The sequence below is a fragment of the Dysidea avara genome, chromosome 4, assembly GCF_963678975.1.
Source record: "Dysidea avara chromosome 4, odDysAvar1.4, whole genome shotgun sequence".
Lineage (NCBI taxonomy): Eukaryota > Metazoa > Porifera > Demospongiae > Dictyoceratida > Dysideidae > Dysidea > Dysidea avara.
Window position 1 is genome coordinate 36,826,088 of NC_089275.1, and position 14,665 is coordinate 36,840,752.

At 38.2% G+C, this 14,665-nt stretch overlaps 1 protein-coding gene and 1 long non-coding RNA gene across 2 annotated transcripts; one reads left to right on the forward strand and one right to left on the reverse strand.

The window, feature by feature from the left end:
- Positions 1–978: 978 nt before the first annotated feature.
- Positions 979–9,414, forward strand: LOC136254870 (collagen alpha-1(I) chain-like). Its single transcript, XM_066047635.1, has 3 exons — positions 979–1,267; positions 7,739–8,939; positions 9,106–9,414. Exons 1-3 carry the CDS (start codon positions 1,097–1,099, stop codon positions 9,285–9,287), a joined length of 1,554 nt encoding a protein of 517 aa, XP_065903707.1. The 5' UTR covers positions 979–1,096; the 3' UTR covers positions 9,288–9,414.
- On the reverse strand, positions 7,411–9,411 carry LOC136254892 (uncharacterized). Its single transcript, XR_010700827.1, has 3 exons — positions 7,732–9,411; positions 7,610–7,684; positions 7,411–7,562 (listed from the first exon to the last, which is right to left on the reverse strand). It is a non-coding gene; the product is annotated as an uncharacterized lncRNA (long non-coding RNA).
- Positions 9,415–14,665: the final 5,251 nt, after the last annotated feature.

Consider the following 14,665-nt stretch of genomic DNA (forward strand, 5'->3'; position numbering starts at 1 on the left):
GTTTCAAGGTTTCCATGGAAAAACCCTTTGAAAAATGATTATGCAACAGTTGAGTATTTTAATTAAATATTGCGACGTACACCTATAATAAGCGATGTGCATGCTCAATGCTGTGCATTTATTTTACAGACTAAAATTGTTACCAAATACAATCTCAGAGCATCTAAATTTCAAAAATTTCCTGGAGGTGGCATGCCCACAGACCACCCTAGCATGCTTCACACATTCACCCATGTCAGTGTATATGTCCACTTCCTAGATCTGCCACTGTGTAGATACTATAATTGTCAATTACGTACATGTCTGATAGTGACATGCCGGGACTGAGTAACTACAAAGGCAATCTAATAATGAAGGAGAATTGATTCCGATATAGAAGAGTTAGCCAATATGTTTGTAGCTATATTGTTCAATGTACAAAACTCAATCAGTGATCATGAGTATAAAATTATAAAAACAAAAAAGTGAAGGTCACTGTTAAATTTTGTGAAAATCACTACTAATGTCTGCCACAATACTCACTATTAATTGTAGTGACGTCCACTACTATGTAGTGAGGGTCACTACAAGGTCACTACACAAAAATAGTGAGTAGCTATTTAGTAGTGAAATTCACTACTAATTTCACTTCTAATTTTTTACGGTGTAACAACATACATACAGCCTGTACGTAGATACATGTACTGTACCCATTTAGCTAATTAAGTGATTGATAAGTACATCAATCGATTGCAATAGATGAAGCTTGGACAGTGTGTTTGTTAAGCTGGTTCCATAATTTCATTGTAAACAGAAAAAAAAGAATTTTTGTATGCATAGCTAGCTAATAAGCAGTCTGGTTGAAAGAGTGCACATTGACACCATAAGCTACTGTAGCTGCACACGTAGATAATTCGTTACAGAAGCCATACCACTTGTCGTCAGCATAAGGTCATTTATTGATACTGAAGGTGATATCAACAGGTTACATCACGCGTATGGTTTCATAATTACACCCTGAGGCAACGTCTGCTTGAACGTGTTGTCTTACTTACGTACAAAGGTTCCACTCGCCTGGCGTCAAGTTAGCAGTTCTATAGCTACGTACGTAGCTAAAATGAGTTCTCCTAGTAGAGACGTCACTTTGGGAATTAGCTTGGTGCTATCAACAGTTAGTCTAGTGTTACTATTGGTGGCGACCTGCTACTTCCAGACATCACTGAGGGCACTAGAAAAACAAGTGGAGCTTGATGAAGAGTTGCTGTTACAGCTGCAAGAACAACTCAAAGTGAGTAACCAGGACCCTGTAGTGGTGCTTAAAGCTTAGCTTGTGTGTCTGTGGCTCCGAGTGTGGCTCTCTGGGGGATATCGCATGCATTGGTAAAACTCCCCCTCTGGTAAAACTGGGAGGGGAGAGGGAGATTACTTGGCATAACGGGAACCCAGAACTGGGAGATTAGTCATATCCGGGTGGTAGGTCTATGACACCTCTACAAATCACGTACACCCTTCAGCTACCAAATCACAATCACCTTAATCTCTCGAGCGATTTTGTCCACGCAAATAATTACGAAATATTGTCCTTCAGGACCCTCACAAATCGTACTACGACAATCACATGTGATTCAGAAGTTTCAAATCACTATTTAATTAAAACACAAAATCGTGACAAACAAATAGAGTAATTTATATCACAGAGGACAGTTTGGCTTCAGCCTGGATTAAGTCAATTGACATTGATGTTAAAGATTGCCCAAAACATCCCTTAGAAAATCTAGATCTCATAAACATCTAATGGATGAATGCAAAAGGGAAAAGGATAAACAGCATCTCACCCATCCCATAACGACAGCATAAGGTGTGTCCCGTTTGTTGGAAAGAAGGAAGGCAAGACACTTATAGAACACAGTAGCTACGTCAGCCATTCCTCCAGTAGCTGAGAAAATTAATGGAGTGAATGAACCATGCTCTATTTCACATATTCAGGTCTCATATGAGTACTTCTTAGACATTTCATATCAAGCTTCAAATCACAAATCGGGCTTCAAATTGCAAAATGATTTCAAATCACATACAGATTGTGAAGGTCGGTCATATCACATGCACAATACCACAAGGAGGCATTTTTTGCACTAAGATGGTTTCTGGATCCAGAAGAGAACCGAGTCACCCCCCCCCCCCCCCCACACACACACACACACACACACACACACAGAGTCTACAGACAAGCTGCACGCTTGGTTCCAAAAAATTGAGATACTCTAATAGAGCAGTCAGCCACTCTAAGGATGTAGGAAGGTGCATAGGGGCTGAAGTACCCTTCCTACTAAATTTACTGAGTGCTAGCTAGAAAGATAGTAGAAGCTACAGCACAGGTGTGATTGCTTCAGATGTAATCGCAACTGTGCTTCCTTTAGACTAAAGCATACATGCATGGACAATAAAAAGATGAGAAGAAAAGAGCTAATCTCTTACAGGAATCTCCTGCTCTCACTCCTGCTCCCCTCCTGGTTTTACCATTACCGCTCTCTGTGGTCTGTGCTTAAGGTGGTACCTATACGTAGCTTTATGCTAGATTAATAATTGTTAGTTGAACTGCTAAGCTATACACTCATAGATTGTTTATTCAGCTAGATATAGTATACACATTCATTTGTTCTGTATTTTTCAAATTACGTAGCTTATCCACAAAGCCAGAGTATTTAACTTATGTATCATTGAAGCTGAGTGTAGCTATTTAGGTGTGGTGATTGTAACGTCCTTTCAGAATGGATGGAAATTAGGTGAATACATGATTCTACAATTTGATGGCTTGTGGAAAAAAGGAGATTCACAATGTATTGGCTTCTTGGTGTACTTAACTGTTGAAGCTTCTATATAGCTACATAGCTAATGGTACATTACTATAATTATATATATATGGCCAAGAATTCAAAATGATGCCTGTAAGGCGTAATGTACATAGCAAATGTATACTCTATTAACATGTTTCTCCTTTATTCACTAATTATTATACGAACTGTATGATTACAATTTTAGTATAGCCAGTTTTACAAAAGTGTGGTGACTAAATTACACTATCATTTAATGCAATGACGATAGTCCAATATGTACGTAGCTACGAAATACTAACTACTATAACAATTTATGTTTATAATAAGGTTTAGTCTATGGAATGCAACTTTACTAACCCAAAAGAATGTTAAATATATTTGTTTCTCAGTTAAATAAAATTGATTATATATATAAAACTGTTAACTGTAAAGTTTTAGGATATTATGCCAAAGGGGGTAAAGTTAAACATTCAACTGGAACAACTCTTTTCTCAAGTTTTCCCTACACACGCTGAGTAAAGGGACGAGTCTATTTTGCTTCTTTTCCACCTATTTTTTCTTTCCAGCAATTCTTTTATTTTTCATCTACTATGCTCTAAGTGCAAAGATACAATTTCATCTTATAGTGACTGTTCAATTGGAGTATCTCGATCTGTACTTGCTCTTACCACGTAATACTGTAGCAAGAAGTTACCTAAGGTTGTTTAACATAATTTATGTGACTGCTCTATTGGGGTATCTCGATTGCCACTTACTCTTCCTGTAACAATTAGCCGTGTATTGTTGATATTTTATCACATGTGACTGTTCTATTAGAGTATCCTGATCTTTTGTGCAGTTTTTATGTTCACTTCACAAAAATCGCACCTATTTTGCCAGCATTTTGCTCATTGTTTTTACCCATCCATTATTCCAAACCTATTGCCAGCAAAATCAATGTGTCCCTAACTGAGTACCATGGTGATCCCTGGAGAAGTAGTAGTACGTACTTATATTCATTTTGACCATATTTTGGAAGATCAGTCTTAATGTCATGCTTGGAGTAAGAAGTCCACATTTATGTGTCACCACTAAATCACTTATGCAGGTACCTGATAAAATATGCTATAACACAAGGTACTGACTAGTGATTCTAATCACTGTAGAGCTGATTGGAAGTTTGGAATGCCTTATTTTAATTAAGTTTTAAAATGTACCATAAAGGTTACGTTTCCAAAAGCCATTCACATATGTGACCCAGTCTGCGAAAAGGGGTCTTATAGCCTTTCCAAATTGTCAAGTTTGACTAATCATAACTCCTCATGGTTTTATCCTATCACCTTCATAAATATTACACCAAGCCATAGTGCTATGTTAGGGGTATAGGAGCACCACATTTCAGGGTGATACCACATTCACAAGTTAAGTTACAGGTTGCCAAGTACATGCAATTGAAAAGGCTATAAGACCCCTTTTCGCAGACCGGGTCACATGTTATTAGTTTGTTATATAGATACATTACTGGTTGGTTGCATTGTGAAAAGCCTACACAACAATTTAAATACCAGACATTTTTCTGCTCACACAGCAGACTATTTTTATGTGGGAGATTTCTATGATTTTCATTTCAGATCATCCTCATGTACTTAGCTAGCAATGATGTAACTACAAATATAAGTATAGGCACACAGGTCACTTGCAATACAACTGAACCAATTAACCTTTAGCTACATAAGTCTTCACAAGAATGGTGAAATTATCCAGTCATTCAATGTATGTATGCTTGTCTATTATTTATTAGTAAGACTAACTTCTTCCTCCATTATAAGTAGCTATAAGAATACAACTATTGTTTTAATTTTTGGTCTGTGAACCCTGTATCATTATAGTGTCTTCCTTTGCTGAAGTTTGATAATGAAGTGTGGGTGGGTGGTTGTATACTTAGAGGCTATTGTTAGTACAATAGTTCCTTTGCCACGAGTAAAACACTACTGCAAATTTGGGTTTGTTAACCAATAACAGATGGATAAAATCATACCAAAACTTCTGCTGCTAAAGTACAGCATCAACTGTATACACTCAGACATGCCATTGATTGAGATTAGTCTTGTGGACACAGCCTTTCAATTACAAAACAAGTTCATTTTTCAATAAATTCTATAGCTCAGTGGAGGAGAAGTGTGTTTAAGGTTAAATAATTTGAATGCAATACAAGTAGGTTCCTGCTGTTGTTGTGACTGCTATAGTTTTGAGGATGCCTAGATTGCACTGTACTGGAGAATCAAGTCACTACTGTGTTAGGATTTTTGTACTCAAATATTCAACTCCCTAGCATGCATAGGCCAGGGTTTAGCTTTCTTACAGGTGATGAAAGAGCAGTTCCATGCTGGAGTCACCATTAAGTTCAGTCTCAAGATGATGTGGGCTTAAGCTGCATTTCCAGCAATAACTTGGAAGTACAAGATATGGATTTTGTATTATTGTATTGTATTGTATTAATGCTTTACAGTGACCAGCACTGAAGGTCTGCAGCAACATGTGCTGCAGCCTTAGGATTACCTAACCTAACTTCAAAGACTTAGACTTAGTGACTTATAGCTGAAAAGGTGTAACAGAAAAGGGGCCAAAGTAAGGAAAAAAATCCCTCCAACCCCAGGAATTGAACTGCAGGTCACCCAATGTCTAGTCGGGGCCACACTCAGTCTCCTCCAGGAGGGATGGATTTTCTTCCTTAATCCTAAAGTATTTATTGTATTAATGCTTTACAGTGACCAGCACTGAAGGTCTGCAGCAACATGTGCTGCAGCCTTAGGATTACCTAATCTAATTTCAAGTACTTAGACTTAGTGACTTATAGCTGAAAAGGTGTAACAGAAAAGGGGCCAAAGTAAGGAAAAAAATCCCTCCAACCCCAGGAATCGAACTGCAGGTCACCCAATGTCTAGTCGGGGCCACACTCAGTCTCCTTCAGGAGGGATGGATTTTCTTCCTTAATCCTAAAGTATTTATTGTATTAATGCTTTACAGTGACCAGCACTGAAGGTCTGCAGCAACATGAGCTGCAGCCTTAGGATTACCTAACCTAATTTCAAGGACTTAGACTTAGTGACTTATAGCTGAAAAGGTGTAACAGAAAAGGGGCCAAAGTAAGGAAAAAAATCCCTCCAACCCCAGGAATTTGAAGGTGGTCATTTAAAGTTGATTGCCACACAGAAGTTGAAAGATAAAGGTCATTTACATGCTCTCACACTATATGTGTATAGGATTAAATGAGTGGTGGCATGAGCAATGCTGGAGTAATTTGCTATAGTAGGAACCACAAAGGAGTAGGCATGGTCCACAAAATAACATCACCCAAGAACCAGCTTCAATTTCCCTGACAATGATGAGGCAGTATTGGTTAAGTAAAACTAAGCCCAAACAAGCTTTCAGATTGATCCAAAATGCTTTCAAGAAGTTGCTATAGAATTTAAAAAATACATTATTTAACAACTGACTGACTGATTGATGCCTCCAGACAAGCATAACTCGATAATGGCAAAGGCTATGGGCTTGATTTTTTCACTGATCAATGTCACTTCGGCCCGAGAGGTGCCTTTTGGCATACCGCACTACGTCCACTGTAATCTTCATGGACTTACCAGTGTCCTCCTTTGTGTCCCATTCATCTGTATTGACAGTGAAAAGTGTCGATTTGGTGATAACACATGATTGCTTTCCTTTGTAATGGAAATCTTCCGTATTTGTCATAGTGGCTATTTTGATAGCAGAGGTGCTTTTCAAACAGTTCTTGATTCGTGCTGCTGTGTAACAGGTTGAAAATACATGCCTGTAGCCGATAATGAAGCGTAATGGATACTTCACTTTAATTGATATAACTAGGGTGCACAGCACCATTTCTTTCTTTTGGTATGCATGAATTGCAGAGGTGCGTTTTGAACAGTTCTTGATCTGAAATGCTGCGTAGCAGGTTGAACATAGCTGACAATGAAGCGTAATGGATACTTCACTTTTCAGATGATAATTGGGGTACGCAGTGCCATTTCAGATGCAGTATGTGTGGATTCACCAGTCATAATAATTTATTTACAAAAAAAGTTAATTAACAAAAATTTGGAATTTTTAACTAGAGTGGGGACCATAACACATCAGTAAAAAGTACTGAAACAAGCTGGAGTAGTGGACGATATTAAATCACAGTAAAACAATAAGAAGTGTCATATCCCTACCATGTAGAGTACTTGTTATATAAGTGATCAATAAACATCAATCAATTGTCTTACTGTATAGCCAGAAATTTTTGAGGAACGAAACTTTAGTGAGTAGTGACAATTTCATGAAAATACAATCGTGAAACGTTGAGATTGCATACAACTATATATTACCAATGTGCAAAGGTTTTCTAGACTTTCGTAGAATTAAAAAATGCAAAAATCGGATTTTACTTAGTTTCGCGAAAGTTTCGTCCCTCGAAAATTTCTAGCTATACGGTATATTCCTTAAAAACAATTATTGTATACGTAGCTATGTACATATATTATGTATAATATTTATTTATTTATTAAGGCTTCACAGCACAAGTGCTAAAGGTCTGTAGCACACCTAGTCCTACAGCCTGTTTAAAAAATGTTATATTAAGTGTGGAGAAAAAATTCATGACTGGACCTGGGCAGCCCCAATCCTGCAGTTATCCACTTTACACTCAAACATTTACAGGAGTCTGCCAGGTGGTCAGGATGTTTTTCCTTGTCAATTTCATGTATTTGTATCCTAGAGAGTGACATATATATATAAGGGTAAAGCTTGCAAATCTGTACCTATGTCATCTTAGTATAGTATAATTCTCAGGCCTCAGTTAGGATCGTCATGAGTGTCTACTGAATAAGACATTGCTAGATATGTATGTACAGCATAGTGAAAACATAAACTTTTATCGTACTTTGTAGTTGCACTCAGGTAGCAGTGACACCTTTGTTGACTTACATCGTGTTGCAAAGCGACAGACAGATTGTCAGTGTCCGCCTGGACCATCTGGTCCACCTGGTACAACTGGTCCACGTGGGCAGCGGGGAAGGAGAGGTTCCAGAGGAAGAACTGGAAACAAAGGAGAACCAGGAGAAGTGGGAGCCATTGGACCACCAGGACAAAAGGGAATCTCAGGAGGTGCTGGACCAAGAGGACAGAAAGGAGACACTGGACCACGAGGACAAAAAGGAGATTCAGGAGATATTGGAGCACCAGGGATTTCAGGACAAAAAGGAGAGACTGGAGACTCTGGACCAACAGGACAAAAAGGAGCACTAGGGGACTCTGGACCACCAGGACAAAAGGGAGATGCTGGAGACATAGGACCAGGGGGTCAAAAAGGAGACACAGGTGATGTAGGGCTACCTGGGAAAAAAGGAGAGGCTGGGGATCCAGGACAAAATGGATTGATGGGAAACTCAGGCTTACCAGGACCAAAGGGAGCTCCAGGAGACATTGGACCAAGAGGTCAAAAAGGAGACATGGGAGACAGAGGACCAGGGGGCCAGAAAGGAGATATGGGTGATGTAGGGCAACCTGGGCAAAAAGGAGAAGCTGGGGATCCAGGACAAGATGGACTAGGACAAAAGGGAGCACCAGGAGACACTGGACCACAAGGTCAGAAAGGAGATATAGGATCACGAGGAGAAAAAGGAGATACTGGAGACATAGGCCCAAAAGGAGATATAGGAGCTACTGGACTGAGAGGACAAAAGGGAGCTCCAGGAGATTCTGGACTACAAGGTCAAAAGGGAGACATGGGAGATAGAGGACCAGGGGGTCAGAAAGGAGCACCAGGAGACAGAGGACCAAGAGGCCAGAAAGGAGATATGGGTGATGTAGGGCAACCTGGGCAAAAAGGAGAAGCTGGAGATCCAGGAAGGAATGGACTAATGGGAAATTCAGGACAAAAGGGAGCTCCAGGAGACACTGGACCGAGGGGTCAGAAAGGTGACATGGGAAACACAGGGCTACAAGGCCAAAAGGGAGACCCAGGAGACAGAGGACCAGGAGGCCAGAAAGGAGCACCAGGAGACAGAGGACCAGAAGGCCAGAAAGGAGCACCAGGAGACAGAGGACCAGGGGGTCAAAAAGGAGCACCAGGTGACAGAGGATTACAAGGTCTGAAGACAAGCAAATTAATCACAATAATTATACAGAGCTGATTTTCTTAGCCACATAGACAAAGTAACCACGAAGTTGCATGTATTTACCCTTTATTGTAATTGTGTTTTCCTACTGTAATTGTAATCTCAGAGTTGCTAAAATTTCATGGTTGTATCCACAGGTTTACAAGGAATACAAGGACCACCTGGTCCTAAAGGAAATACAGGATCAACTGGACCACCTGGTGCTAGAGGACCTCCTGGTTTACCTGGTAGTAAAGGAGATACAGGACCACCTGGCTCCATATTAATGCCTGCTCCTACTGATTCTCCCGCAGATTGTCCAGAATGTGATGAACCTTAATCTGACATGTACAGTATAATGTACCATTATGCACTAAACACTGAATTGTAGCTAATACTACGTATAGTCTTACAATATATGTTACTATACTACTGTACTGTATATAGTGACTAATATTTACTGTCACATCAAGAGTTCATAATAATTATGTTACCAGATTTGCAAAAAGGTACTTTTCCACACATTTGACATACCAGCAAACAAAATGATGTAACACTTGAATCCTTACACTGATTAACTTTCTCGTAGTATCAAAATGTAGTCAGATATAGTAGCTATATGCATTGAAAATTTCAAACAATTATATGCCATGATCAAAAAGTTATGAAGCTTAAATTTAAAGTTCAAAATATGGGTCAAATTTTGTGTGTGAAAAGGTACCTTTTTACAAATCCGGTCATACATTATATGGGGGAGGACTATAATACAATGAACTCTTGGTCATAATAGTATATTGTATACAGAATACAATTATACCTATTCAGACGAGTTGATGCTAATGTCTGATGCACAGATGAGTCACTAATACTTTGCATGAATTGCAAATCACTGTATACAGCAGTTGGCCATTTGAAATAAGCAACCACAGTATCCAAAGGACACCAAGAATTTTAAAAAGATGTTGCCTTTTTCTTTTAGAAATATAAACTAGTCACCTGGCTACATGGGCAATATAATTATATTCTAGTGTATATTCACTGTGGATACTTTCTTTACATCCAATACAAACAGTACAAAATAATGTAGACAGTGAGTGTGTTTTTGTCTGATTAAAACGCAGTATACTACGTATGTGATTGTATGGTTTTGAATTTTGCAATGTATCAAAGTGCAATAGTACTGTATTACTATTATAATAGATCATACAATATGGAGGTTTGTACTTTCTACAATGTATATATATATATATTGGCCAGAAACCAGCCTCACAACACCTTTATGATGCTTTGGCAGTTAGGTAAGCCGAAAAATGTGTTCAGTGTGACCAGAAATGCTTCCAATAGGTAGCTAATGCTAGTTAGTAAATTTTTTACTGACTGGTACCTTCAGACAAATGTAGCTAACTGAATAACAATTAAGGGTTAATATAGCTATATCTAAATTATATTTTCACTGTTAGAGTTGGAACCCTCCTAGACACTGTATCTGAAATACTCAGAACACAACATTACTGTTGGAGAGCAGCCTTACAATGGGAGTGGTATTTAATTAAGCATCAAATAATGGCCTGTGGTGACCACAAACATACTTCAAATAAACTTAGAGGTTAATCAACAGCTAGCCTAAGTGTACACAATGGGTCGATGCTATTTGCTGTACAGTAGGACCTCGATTATATAAATGTATGGGCTTCAGTTATCCGAACAAATTTACTTATCTGAACATTTTTGTGATTCAGCTGACACAAAGGTGTTCGGATAATGGAGGTCCTACTGTACTTCTAACTTGTGGGATGCATGAAACTTCAATTTAATACTGTAAAACACCTGATTTCTTGCTGTAGTGTACTTGACAAGAAATAGTGCTCACATTATGTTACTGCAACATAGGCAGTGGCAATTTTAGACCTGACCTACAGGGGGGGGGGAAGTAGGGAACAGCATAACTATTGTTGTTTGGCTATAGTATAAAGTAGAATTTTCAGGGGGGTCTGGGGGTGCAACCCCCAGAAGCTGCAGGATTTTTGCAATTTAAAGGCTTGAAAACAGCCTAAAATTTGTTCTAAAAACATGAAAAATGCTAAAAATAACAATGCCAATCTATACAGCAACTTTTCCCCAAGATTTTTTAAAAGTTATTTTTTAACAGGGGGGCCATGGCCCCCCCTTTGAATCGCCTATGAACATAGGCACTTATTCCATGTATAATATTTCCCTGGTGTATGGATCAAACTAGATAGCTAGAAATAATTGTGGTGGTAAGTGTAGTAAATCATCTGAGTACACAGTAACGTGCTAACATTGTATGTCATTGCCCTGCATTGTATGCAATAAATTTTTAAAGATGTGGTTTACAAAATTGATAGGGTCATAAGTATTCGTTGATTCTGTGCCAGCTAGTTATGGGTTACATCAGCAAGTCCTCTGGTAATGAGGTTATTGAATCTACTATTCACAAGGTACCTGATAGTTCCATAGGTCAGTTTATTATTAAAGTTCTCACTAACTATTTCAAATCTCTACAGATAACGTTACTTTTTGAGATCAAATTCCTACTGACTGTTCTATTAGAGTATTTCGATCATTACTTTCTAGGTTGGCTGATCCGGCACTCACGTGAATAAAAAAAAACGTAGGGCCCTCTCAAACGAAAACCACACACACAAAATCCTCCATCAGGAATTGAACCCAGGGCCTCCCAGCCCAGAGTCGTAGCCTGTGCTACGTGGCTCCCAGCTACTTACCTCTCTTATTTAGCCGGGGTCCGCAACGTGAAATTTCGACCTCTGAGAATCAGCTATCAAACCACCTACAAATGCTAGGCTAGGTACCACTTATAAATTATATAGAAAATGCCAGATTGGCGCAATTTTTAAACGTCTTGTCGCTCAAATATTATGTTTACTGACAGAGGCGGATCAAGGGGGGGGGGGGGGGGGGGAGGGGGCAGTGCCCCCCCCTTTAGAATTTCTTTATAGTGTTGCTCATTGAACATAGCTAGGTACTTTAAACATAATTCAAACATTTTTTATGCAGTTTATGACTATGTGTAATATAATAAATCTGTCTTTAGCAAATTATTACCCATATTGACATAGCACAAGGAGAACTAGGTGGGATAGAGCACCCTCTACGTTTAGAAATCGAGATACTCTAATAGAACAGTCATTTAACGAAGTCTATATTATCGTGGCACATTAAATAACATTAAAAAAAAATTTACTCTAATAAAACAGTCAAGAGTAACATAATAATAAAACACTGTTTATCATTTTGAACAACTAAAGACTTGTTCTAAATTGAGTTAATGACTCTATCCACATACTAGTGACTATATTTAGAAATTCTCTGGAGATGCAGCTGCACACAAAATGCCAGGATTATCTAGTTTTTGTGATGCTTGTGCAGGGGACCTTGTGCTGATTCTAAAAATTTCAACTTAATTTCAGTCAAAATTAGCATTCTCAAAAAGTCAAATTTTCAAAATTTCTTTATAGACTTTATAGCTACTGACAGTTTCAGTAACTTCCAGCATTGAATTTTCATAAGCATTACAAATTTTAGTCAAAATTGCCACTATAAATTCAATCTCACAATGTTAAGTTTTCAAAATTTCATTAGGGACCAGTTTGAACTAATTCTCTGTTTTTTTTTAACTCAGTATATCTTCCAGTGTTTGAACTACATGTATATTCAATCAAAATTGTTACCAAATTCAATCTCAGAATGTTATTTTTCAAAATTTCTTAGGGAGCAGCCTGGGCCTTTACACTAAATCTGGTTTTTAACTCAGTAGCTTCCAGTGTTTAAACTGTCAACAAACTTCAGTTAAAATTGCCACTAAATTCTATCTCAGAGCATTAAACTTTCAAAATTTCATTAGGGAGCAGCTGCAGCCTACAGTATGTCTTTACAGTGACACTAATTCTATTCTTTTTAAATTTATTAAGGCTTTACAGCACAAGTGCTAAAGGTCTGTAGGACACCTGGTCCTACAGCCTGTTAAAGTTGTTACAGAAACTCAGTATCTTCCAGTGTTTGAACTATCAACAAATTTCAGTCAAAATTGTCACCAAATTCAATCTCAGAACGTTAAATTTTCAAATTTTCCTGGGGGGGGGGATGTCCCCAGACCCCCCAAGAAAGCTCATGCTTTGCATTTTGCGGAGTGTGCTTTACACACTGCGGAGTGACTTCTACCTGTGTGCCCCCCCACACCTTAGCAAAATTCTGGATCCACCCCTGTTACAACTGAATGATCACAACTCTGGCAATTTAACATCTCCAAATGTAAGTATCTCCATTTTTGCCCAGCTCACCATCATGGCTTCTATCATCTTAATAGAATTTCAATTGACACAGTTACATCCCACAATGACCTCGGAATTCTCTTTGATGACAAGCTTAAGTTTCATGATCATGCCACTACAGTTCAAAGCTAATCGAATACTTGGTAGCTATGGTCAAGAAATCTTTTGAATATCTACGTAAGTTGTTTACCACACTAGTTTGACCCATCTTGAAATACAGTAATGCCATTTGGGGACCACTATTTACCCTCGATCAGAGAAATGTTGAAAAGGTATACAACGTAGAGCTACCCGTCTCCTCCCATCATTACATGACAAATCCTATACTGAGAGGCTGTCCCTACTATCCTTCATATATGCTCCGCTGTGGTTGGTGAATGGTGGACCTGGTGGACCTATTTTCATCCACTTTTGGAAGGTTTTTACTCCTGTACAATTTCATCCCAAAAATGGATGGAGATGACACATTTTTCCTATATAGTGAGCGAAATGAGTAATAATCATCCAGATTTGGATTGTTCTAGTCATCCAATTTTGAATGATAATTTTGTCAGTAAATAATCACGAATATTTGGATTGTTCTAATCTTCCACTTTTCAATGATAATTGAACTATAAAATAATCATCCAGATTTGGATTGCCCTAGTCATCATCCAAATTTGGATTGTACTAGTCTTCCACTTGTTATCAAAACATCATCCAAATTCGGATTGTTCTAGTCTTCCACTTGTATATCATCCAAATTCGAATTGTTCTAGTATTCCACTTTTGGATGATATTTTTATCATATAATCACATAGTGATTTGATAGTACATGCATATTCTAAGGTGCGTAGGTCTCATGAGACATTTTTACAGTGAGCTTTTTGTATTAGTTTGGACAAGTATTGAAGTTTTGTCGAATAAAGTCAAGTGCTGAGTTTTCCTTTCTGGATAAACTTTGAATATGCATGTTAGCTTGTTAGCAGCTCTAACACCAATATGTTTAATACATATGTGACAACCACTGCATGGTTAGTAAGAATAGTATGGATGCTGAGATTTCACTTGTAGTACTGTACATGACCATTAATCTTGTACTCTGTGACCTGGTGAACATCTTATTAATGCAACACACTTCTGGTCATTGAATTAGCTGCATCTGCCAAAGTTTAACCCATTCAACCTTAATAGCAATAATGAAACAGATAATTATCGCACTACAAAGATATGTAGTTCTACATGTGTCTAGCTACCCTAGTAACACATGTCAGCATTTGATTTTATACTATAATATGGACAGGTGCTTCTATACAGACCAGGGGAATTAGGACTAATGCCTAAATGATACAATCAATTAAGTGCACAAAGCATAAACACTTAACTTCTTAGTTCCCTTATATGGACATCAAGCAGGATATAGCAAACG